Genomic DNA, 11166 nt, shown 5'->3' on the forward strand with positions numbered 1-11166 from the left:
CTTGTAAGAGTGTCAGGTTTCCACTTGCTTAAAGCTACATATCAGGATTAGTAATGAAGAACTCAGTTAACTGAATCAAGATATGACATGTCAAGAAATGACCCTGCATCCATTTAGCATATTATCTTCTCTTGGTACATAATGACTTTTCCTTGCAAACAAAGGCCCTGTTGAAACGATATAGAATTCATTTCGCATCGGATCGCTTTTCATATCGGATAGGCCTTCTGTTCACACGATGACGCTTGAATCCGTATCGTTTTTGCGGAGTCAAACCATTTCGCTGTGAATGTGGAATGGAATCATATCGGATCGCTTTTGAGCTCGTGTGAACGCATAAATCCGATACAGTTTCGCTCCGGAACCTCTGTTTCGAAAAAGCAGCTTCGTTTTCGGGGTTTTTGAAAACAGTTTATTACTCTTTTCAAGACACAAAATCACGATGGAACGCAGTTAAATAATAAATATTTTCCTTGCGATGATGATGGGCTTCACAAGATTAATGCAAAGGAAAATTAGATTTTTTGAAAATTGATTTCGATATTTGCACGTGACTTTAGTTGTTGATCAGATAACTGACCTTATTTTGAACCAGATTCTTTTGTTGTTACACCTTCCCAGCCGTTCATATTGAAATAGTCAATTTAGTGGTAACTCCTACAGTGTCGTTATTCGCAAGATTTATATTGCCAGTATCTTTGCTATTTTGCCATCATAAGCATATCTCATTACCTGCTCACAAATTCACTGTAATATCTATAAATCTCCTCTTTTGCCAGATTGGTAAACCAGTGCGAATCATGCTTGACAGAGACGAGGATATGATCATGACGGGGGGTCGCCATCCATTTTTGAGCAAATACAAAATTGGTTTCAACAAAGATGGCCACATTATAGCAGCAAACACAGATCTGTATTCAAACGCTGGCTGGAGCGTCGATCTGTCTTTAGCGGTACTTCAAAGAGCTGTAATGAATTGCGAAAATTCTTATTTTATTCCGTGTTGGAGGTCCTCTGGGCGCTGTTGTAGGACAAACCTCGCTTCCAACACTGCTTTCCGTGGATTCGGGGCTGTGCAAGGTATGTGACACTTGATCAATAATCCAATGACAACTCTCCGCTTGCTTAACCTAAATTACTCTACTTTGCCCTTTTTCAAGTTTTGTAGAGGGTCAATCAAATTCCATTAGTCAAATATCTGTCCAGTCCTTGATATTAGGGTAGAGGCCCTAAAATCGTTGGCCTATCTCTTACTTGCGCCTTGTAAGATAATAGGTATAATTAGATTTGAGAATGAAAGCAAAACAGTTTCATCAGGAAGTAGACAAAGCAAAAAAGAATATTAAAACTTTATACTGATAATTTTGTTTGGAAAATTGTTTTCAAAAGTGGAGAAAATGATTTTCTTTGAGCAATGATAAAAACACAAGATATAGAAAGGGTAAACATGGTTTTTTCGCCAGGCAGGTCATTCGTAAGATGAAATTGCAAAACAACTGGTCAGCATGCAGTATTCTTTCTATTGGATTAGCAGGTTATATAAAACACGGTTCACTGCTGAACAAATTGAGAACAAATTCAAGTCAAATATAAAAAGAAGTAACAGGGGTGCAAAGAAGATATCCTTTTCAATCTCAAAGGAGTTAAAATAAGAAATAACTGTAAAGTTTTGTGACCAAATCGATCAAAAATCGAAGTCAGGCAAATAACCGCACTCACCGGCGAAACAGAATGAAATTCGAGTTCAGGTCTGGTTTAAAAAATGATTCTGGAGTCTTTTAAGTCTTGATAATTAGAAATAACTAATCGTGGATGCACTCCTGTGTTATGTGTTATATAATTTTAAGCAATGTTTAAAGGGCCTCTCCAGCCAAAGAAAATAATTTTTTTTATTGACGAAAAAGTTAGCATCTGGTGCGTGTATTATGGGAAAGTCGTTGTTTTTGCGAAATTCCAATTAGTTTAGAAGTTATAAGCCTTTAAAGTTGCACTTTTCCGAGAAAAAAACGACAAAAGCCGAATCAGTTTTGTGACATTCTGACGTCACAATGTGCGGCTCTCGTTCGCCATGAATTTCGTATATCTTCCACCGAATCGTGAAGAAGTCATGGTGACGCGTTGATAACTGCATCTAAATCTACAGCAGGAGCTTTTTAGGGTCGAAAAATATTAAATGTTTACAATCATTCTAAGTCTGCGGGTCGGAATGTGTCCATGCTGTGTCACGACTTTGTTTTGATCACCTGTGTAGGCCCATAAAGCTACGGCTTCCTGTTCCAGCTCTTCCCTCGCGTATAATTAATCGAAATTGACACTTCAGTTGTTTTCCAGAAACGATGAACAACTAAAGGCTTCAGAATTGATATCTGAAATGCTCAAACTAAAAGCCGGTGGAACAGAACTGAGAGTACCAACAATTGCAGTGTTCAATTTGCGAATCGCCGTCGTTCGATTCGGTTTGAGGCGAGACTAACGAAATACACCGTGATGTCAAAATTGCGTCACAGTGTCACCAAACCCAAAACTTTTTGTCGGTTAATTCAATTCAATTATCGAAATGCAAGAGCTTATATCTCATAAACTGTAAAAAATATCGAAAAACAAATAACGAATTCATGATCAGTAGGTTCAACTCCTTTAGATTAGCCAATAAAATGCAAGTGCAAAATTTGGCTGGAGAGGCCCTTTAAATTATATCTTGTCAAAAACTTATCCTTGCAAAGAAGAACATTTTTGCAAAAATATTTTTGTTTTCAACAGGGATGATGATGGCTGAAACATGGATTAATGACATTGCAACATTTTTGGGAAGAGACCCGGCAGAAATCAGAGAGAAGAACATGTACCAGGGTGGAGAGCTGACCCACTATAAACAGGTCATGGAACCTGGGACCAGAAGATGCTGGGACAAATGCATTGAGAAGAGTAATTATTACAAACGCAGACAAGAGGTGGAAATATTTAACAATGGAAGCAGATGGAAAAAGCGTGGCGTTGCCATTGTTCCTGTGACATATGGGATAGGCATCGAAGTTCCACATTTTAATCGCGGCGGTAAACCCCTAAATAGAAAATTTGTTGAGATATTATAATTATATTATTGACAATACTCTTTCATTTTCCAACTTATCGATAGCTATAGAGAGTATTCTTCAGAACAGAGGTTTATTGAAAGAAAGGGAAATATGTGAGAGCTATTACTTGGGGGCTGTTGATTGAAGTAGGCCTATGCATAAAGTTTGTGAACAAATGCTACAGACTTCAAAAAGTTTTTGCGACATCCGGAGATCCTTGATGTAAAGTAGTTTGTACAGCAAATTTCAACTTTGATCGCCAATTGTGATGAGAAGACTCTCTTCGTTAAGCCTCCACATCTATATGAAATATCATAATATCAAATATATTCATTTCAAATATCTCGGCATTGAAATTTACAGCTCTTTAGACCTAAATACCCATTTTGAAAAAGGTTTTAAACGCGCATCAAGCAGGCTGAGGCTGCTAGGAAAGCTCGGAGATTGTCTTGATCTGACTTCTGCGAAGGCGATTTATCAGTCACTGATTCTGCCTACCTTCACATACTCTGGAACATTACAGCTGCTGACTGACACTCAATATAAACGATTAGCATCATTCCATGACCGCTCATTAAGAACAATACAAAGGAATTCCAACACTTGCGAAGAAATTCAGTCAGTGACAAATGCTAATAAAATCCGTGCATGTAAGCTTGTACGCAAATGTATCGACAAAGATGTTTGTGATACTTGTCAAGGTTACTTTGAAATGAATGATCACAAAATGCGAACAAGCAACAATCAATGTCTGGTAAAGCTTCTAAAAATTAACACTGAATATGCACGGAAATCATTTTATTTCATGGGAACAAAAACCTATAATGAACTGTCTGTTAGTATTCGCAAAACTGAATCATTCAACACCTATGAGCAGCTTCTTAAGCAACATTTTACCTAATCATTCTTATTTCAAATTTGTAACATATGCTGTTAGAACAATTGCTGTAAATTATTTATAATCTTTAAATATTTCTATCCCTTCTTTAACAGAGTTTCAGTAATTTTACTTTCCTTTACGTTCATCAGGACACACATTGTTAACAGCAGAAACGTTTAAGTGTTAATCCTGTATAAAATTAGGGGCGGTTGAATTGTCATATGGCAGGACAAAACTGAATTTACAGTCAAGACCTAATTACAGCAAGGTTTATTTTTATACCAAGCAAAAAGGTGCAACCTTTCCTCTAATGACTTGAAATTACTCTGTAGGCGCCCTTGTGCATATATATTTTGATGGAAGCGTACTGGTTTCACACGGAGGAGTCGAAATGGGTCAGGGATTGCATACGAAGATGATTCAAGTGGCAAGCACTGTCCTTGAGATACCTCACAACAAGATTTTAATCTCGCATACTGCAACAGACAAAGTGCCCAACACGATTGCAACCTCTGCAAGTCACAGCTCTGATTTGCAAGGAATGGCGGTAATGGACGCTTGTCAGAAACTGATGAAGCGTTTAGAACCGTACCGACAGGAAGAGGAGTCATGGAACGACATTGTGAAGAAGGCCTACTACGACAGAGTGTGTTTATCAGCGACTGGTTACTACAAAACGCCAGACATTGGCTACGACACCACGACGAACATTGGACGAGCGTTTAATTATTACACCTTTGGAGCTGGATGCTCTGTTGTGGAAGTCGATTGCTTGACAGGTTTGCCATTCGATGTTTGTTTTGCAAAAATTTAATTTTCTTTTTTTTTTGCATTTAGTTCATAGTTGAAATGTTATTTTGATCTTAAATTCTTATAAATGATACTTAGTCATGTGCAGGCTTGATTATTTGAAAAAACTGCATGTTTCATATATATATGTAATTGATACATTAAATTTGATTCTTTTGAAGTGCATATGATACGAAAATTTTTATTTGCCCTCTAGACGTAATCAAGTATACTGATCACGAAAATCGCCATACAATTTTCGGAAAACAAACACTTTCGTAATCACAGCTATTTCAAAGTCGATTTTTGTGACGTAAAGTGGTTATGTTAGTGTCATTAGGCCAGGGAAACCACAATTAGGAAATGTGCGAAAATTATGTGGAAGTGCAAAAATTAGTTCTAAAAGTATTGTTTCTCTATTATAAAGAATTTTTGCGACATCCACCATGAATTTTTCGCTGGTTTGCCCCACCTGAGCGATTTGAATTACAGCTATAGACTAATAGGATTCAAATATAAAAATATAAAATGGATGGTCTATTTGTCTTTCTTATCATGCAATGCCCCAATCGCAAACATCCAGCAACAACGTTGAAAAATAGACACTGCCGACTTCCTTCCGTAGGTAGAAAGTAGGTTTTTTCAAAATTCGCTGGGAATTGTGGGTAGAAAATTGAGTAGCTGCGTAGGTTGTGCGTAGGTATAAATTTGTAAGGTGGTAGGTGGAAATGTTATATTGTGCGTGGCAGCACTGGTTAGTGAAAATTTAGATTGCTTACTGACAAGAAACAATACATGCGACTCTTTGAACATGTCTCACGGCAAATAATCAAGCGCGAGGGCGTCAGTTTTTGAAGAGAGTGAAGGGGAATAGCTTGTAGGTGCTGCTGATAGGCTTTTTGCCTTGCAAGAACGAACCAGTCGTTTCTTCTGCGGATAATACAGACGCGGAATCAGGCGAAGCTGGCATGGCTCGAAGCCTTCGTGACCGGGCAGAGGACAAATATGGAATACAACAATCCCAACTGCGTGATCGATGGTGAAGGATAGATACGCTGAATCAATGGTGAGTGAAATTAGCTGTCATTGTGTTTTTTAGTGTTATAAATTTAGTATTCTCTGTACATCGCTGCTGTTTTTGCCGTCATTGCCTGATCCTATTGCGTTGTATGGGCGAATGAAGAAGAAAAACAAATTCTGTTTGGCACCTTCAGTTCTTGGAATAAGTCAATTTAGTATTATATTTTCATTAAATCTGGTGGAAATACCAAAATAAGTATACCATATACATATAATGTACACATGTTATGTTTTGATCATGCCTATTCAAAAGAATGTAAGAGAAACTCAAATCAACCATTATATTAAGTCATACAATGTATTTGTTCAATAGGTATCTCTGTGCAATGGCATACAGTCTTGATGTCTGTCAGAGACAAATGTAGAAACATCAATTCCAGAACTTCTGAGAGATTCTCAAAGCAACTCCGTCTATGCAGAGCTTCAGTTTACGCTGCTTGTCTGTGAGGAGTGAGGAACAAAAATTTGAATATTTACATTCAACAACAAAATATAATAACCAAGGCTGATAAGACAATTATTTTTGTTATGCAGAAACAATTTTAAAACTTTAAGTAGGTTAAAAGGTTGATTTAATTGAGAATTTTTATATCATGATTTGTTGCTTAATGACTTTGTTTATTGTTAATCGATTCTCACTAGTATTTTGCATCTTTAATTAATAGAGTTTCATTCAAATATTTCTTGAATTTCCAATCCCCTGCTTTTTTCTAACCTCATCTTTGGGTTTCTAATAGTATATGGGTGGGTCTGTGTCAATTTTTGAATTCCCAAATTTTCAGAAATTCAGGATCTCTGATTGAGAATTAAAACCGTCAAATTACTTTCTATTATTAACGCTGATAAGGACCCCACACACAGAGACAAGGAGTTCCGTTTTCAAGAAAGTGAGTGCCCCCTGTGTGTCGAGTCATTACCAATAACGTATCTCAGCTTGCTGTTACCATGCAATTTTCATTCTTGCTTAGTTCTTCGTCTTGTTTTGGTTTGTTTTGTTTTGGTAGAGCAACACCTTGAAAAATTGTTTGTTGTTTTCGGTGTCAAAACCAGGAAGAGAGAAAAATGTACGCAAAAAATTAGTCGGAGGAAGGTGTCCATGAGTCGATATCTTTACGATGCATTTTTAATAAGTAATACCAAGCCGCGAACTTCAGTCGGGGCAGGTTTTCCCGGATGGCAGCCAAGCACAACAGTATCTCCTTCAAAGGGGTACTATCGTTCCCTAGAGTCAAGTACACTGGTTACCATAACGCACTTACCTGTTTTATAGTACAAGTTTTCTAATTTCGTTGTCTAAACTACGCCTAAATGCATACACCAATTCGACTTACGGCCTCATTTTGAAAAATTCTTCGAATTCTTTTGTACAAAATTTTTGACCTCAGATTCGGATTAACAGCAATGATTTTAGTCTACTTGTAAGTTTTCATTATGATATTGCTCACGATATTGATTTTATGATGACATAAAGATAAAAACTTTATAAGGGATTTGACCGTGATTGGCAACTAGGGGGGCGGGGTAAAGTTTCCCCCCTAAACGATTTTTGCGGTCAAATCCCTTACAGGTTACAACTTCAACTTCATTTCTCCGTAAAATCTAAAATACAAGCTCGAACAATATGAAAAATGGTATCCCGCCTAAAATTATGACGATAAAACCAAATCTGAGCTTAAAAAAGTCGTAAAATCAAGTTTGGAGAAATTTCCAAAACGAGGTCGTGAGTCGAATTGGTGTATTGGCGTGAGATCATTATGCTGGAACGGTTTTGTCAGCGCAGGTCGTTTGGGGTCGTTAGGCACGCATCGATTTCTCCTTCTTGCAAAGTTTGATACGTAGTGGAATCCAAAGATCTCGGTTTTGTAAACTTACTGTGTCATAGCATTCCCTGCCGCTTATCAAGAAACTGTGAATCGGCGAAACGCATTTTAATAAAGCAACCGAATAAGAATAATTATTCATGTTCAGTGATCAAGCGAAAATGTCTTCAACAAATCAAAACACAAAGTCCCAGTTAGCTTCCACACACAGAGCCCCAATATATGAGTTATGTAAAGTTGCTGCGTCATAGCTCGTGCCACCGTTTTTAGGCATTTTAAGCCTGTGAATCGCATTTTCATAAAGCATAAAAGCCTCTGAGAAACAAACTGGAAGCGCATGTAGAAAAGTTCAAACTTTTAAAACATTTGGACGACAACAATCTTCCATCATCATCATCATCATCATCAATCATCAATCATCAATCGTGTATCATCATCATAATCTTCATCATCGTCACCATGATCATCATCATAATCTTCATCATCGTCGAAGTATAATATCGAAGTACCATTTCTCTTCATTTTTCGTACAATGCAAAAGCCGTGCTATTTTTTGGATTTACTACCATGCTTTTCAGCCGTAGTAAAATGAGATACGTATTCTCAACTTTCAAAATTACTTATTAAAAAAGCCATGGCGAACTGCCATAGTATCCTCCCAGTAACACTCTTATGAACAAGCACATGAACAGATTCCTTCTATTGGAATTTGAAATTATTTGAAACGATTAAAAAAAAATTCGGTTGTACATAATCAATTTACTTATTTTGTACAGAATGTGTTTCACTTTGCAGATCACACCTCTCGTTTTCTGTCAGAATGTGGAGTTCAGTGGTATCTGTACAAAAACGTTCCATTGAGACTTTGTCTACTTTAGGTTTTTTACCCCATTAGTTTCATATCCTGAAATTTTGAACGACTTCATTGATCCAAATCTTTATTGATGAGTGTTTGAAATACACTGTTGAGGTGTTAGGATAAAAGAATTTTGCAAGTTTGAAGAAAGTTGGCATGTAAGTCTTCTGTTCTGCACTCAAAGGATATATGTTTTTAAAATGGCTTTGAAAAAAGCAAACATTTTACGACATACTAAAAGCTTTTTCGTCTGACACTCCTCAGAGCATAAAACGTCAGAATAGGTTCCGAAAAAACACGATGGAAAAATATATACCCAGTTGTGGATCGAAATAGGCCAATCAGAAAAACGCAAGCACAAGACCGGTATAGTTGACCAATCAGTGCCGCGAGCCTAAAGAAAAATTACCAATGGAGTCCAAGAGAGAAAACGAACTCCTTTTGTCTACACAATGGCGGCTTTTTCGTTTTTATGTCGATTGACTCCAAAACTGCTAGATGGAAGGACGACCGGGCTCTGCCAATTATCCGAAACATGTCGTCATTATAGAGTTTCGCACAATCTGGGTTATCCAAAAGATGTTGACCGATGGCAGAATCATTTGTTTTAACAGATTTTCTAGATCTACAAGATCGAGGAAGCTGTTCTCTTTGAAGGGGCAGTTTTGTTTTTTTATGTTGGAAGGAACATGCTGTTTTATCCTATCCCCCAATCTTTGGGTTGTTCGTCCTACGTAGCCAGAATCACACTGGCACGTAAATTCATAAATGACGGAACTTTTTTGTTTGGTAGGAACGCAATCCTTTTGAATGGATGGAAGGGCTCTCCTAGTGCTGTAAACAATCCGAGGATTGACAGCAAAGAAACATTTGGTTATGGCTTGCCTAATCTGACTCTCAAATCGCAAGGAAGTGTTACCAATCCATGGTAGTTTCAAATAAACTGGGCACTTTTGCGGACCAAACTTTTGAACAGCCGAAAAATTTGCGATCTTCTCCTTAGTAGAACTATACCGGTCTTGTGCTTGCGTTTTTCTGATTGGGCTATTTCGATCCACAACTGGGTATATATTTTTCCATCGTGTATTTTCGGAACCTATTCTGACGTTTTATGCTCTGAGGAGTGTCAGACGAAAAAGCTTTTAGTATGTCGTAAAATGATTGCTTTTTTCAAAGCCATTTTCAAATTCTGTACCGCAAAAAAATTGTTCACATATATGTTTTTATGCTGGATCTTGTTTTTCAAGCAAAACGTGAAAGCCTACTGTACTTAATTAATTGTAGTGTAGCAATTAGCTAAACAATTTTCAAAAATATTCTAGGCGACAATAAAATACTCAGCACTGAAATCGTGATGGATCTTGGGGAGTCTCTCAACCCTGCTATTGACATTGGTCAGATTGAAGGTGCATTTATGCAGGGCTATGGCCTGTTTGTACTGGAACAATTCCAACATTCACCAATTGGAGTGCCATTGACAGTTGGTCCATCGACGTACAAAATACCTGGTTTTGGTGATGTGCCTGAAGAATTCAACGTTTCTCTCCTCAGTGGTTTGTTACTTATATTTGCTATGCTTTATTTTTTATTTTATTATTTCGGAGAAAACTAGAGAGTGAATTTTATCAAAATTTCTATAACTGACAAGCTATTGCATTAAAAATTTGGATTTACTTACTTCGTGCTTAATGTTTTACTAATTTTGTTTGCAGGCTCTCCAAACGTAAGGGCCCTCTATTCTTCGCGAGCTGTTGGTGAGCCACCATTGTTTCTTTCCGCATCTGCATTTTTTGCAATCAGGGATGCCATTAGGTATGCTCGTAAAGATGCCGGCTACAATGGAATCTTCAAACTAGAGGCACCAGCAACGGCAGAACGAATCCGCATGGCATGTCAAGATGCACTGACTGAAATGGTGCCTGAATTTGAGGAAGGCGCTTTCCAGCCGTGGTTCATACAAGTCTGATTCGCTTGGACAAGATCGTTTTAACTGAAGAAGATTATTTGCTATCATTTTTTGTGCTGTTCGTTATATATATACTTTGTTTTGTACTGCAGCGAGCTTGTAAGGCAAATAGATGCTCGATGTGCACCACATGAATATAACGTGGTGTATTTTTAAGAATTTTATATATAGAATAAAGACCTATTTCTAAATTCAAGAATCTGTGTGATGATAAGAAAATGGTTCTCAACTATCTAAACAGAATTTGTAACTACCTTGATAATGACAAAATTGATTACGTAATGAGGTTTTTTCGATAGTATTAGCATCCTATGTTTTTTCGTAGTTTTGATATTTTGATTGTAATCCCTTTTACAAAATTTGTAATTTTGCAGTAGTATTCTAACTAGTATTTTGAAGACAATTTTATCAAACAATATATTCACTGAGAGTAAGGACCCTTCTCCATTGCCCTCAAGACTTTCGTCAATTTTATCCTTATTTTATCCTTCCACAGCAATTTTTACAATGACTATAATTCTTGATTGGATGAGAAATTAGTCTCGGGTAAAGGCGATATTAGATGTTTCATAAGTATTAGATTTTGGCCTCATGAGATGAACGTACTTTCAATAAAGGACCATTATAATTTGATCGAATTCTGATTATATCTGATGATTAAAAACGACTTAATTGAACAAAAGAATAATTTACTTCGAAAA

The 11166-nt window shown here is 37.0% G+C and overlaps 1 protein-coding gene across 2 annotated transcripts in view; it reads left to right on the plus strand.

The window, feature by feature from the left end:
• The window catches only part of LOC135683135 (xanthine dehydrogenase), an 81990-nt gene extending 71060 nt beyond the window's left edge, over positions 1-10930 (plus strand). For both annotated transcript variants that reach the window (XM_065198310.2, XM_065198309.2), the window contains exons 5-9: positions 780-1080; positions 2761-3054; positions 4287-4733; positions 9822-10052; positions 10212-10930. In XM_065198310.2, coding sequence (XP_065054382.2) covers positions 780-1080; positions 2761-3054; positions 4287-4733; positions 9822-10052; positions 10212-10465 — 1527 coding nt within the window. In that variant the 3' untranslated portion in view covers positions 10466-10930. The remainder of the gene's footprint in view (positions 1-779; positions 1081-2760; positions 3055-4286; positions 4734-9821; positions 10053-10211) is intronic.
• The last annotated feature ends 236 nt before the right edge of the window (positions 10931-11166 follow it).

Source organism: Rhopilema esculentum, chromosome 7, assembly GCF_057945365.1.
Source record: "Rhopilema esculentum isolate cy_ngs chromosome 7, ASM5794536v1, whole genome shotgun sequence".
Taxonomy (NCBI): Eukaryota; Metazoa; Cnidaria; class Scyphozoa; order Rhizostomeae; family Rhizostomatidae; genus Rhopilema; species Rhopilema esculentum.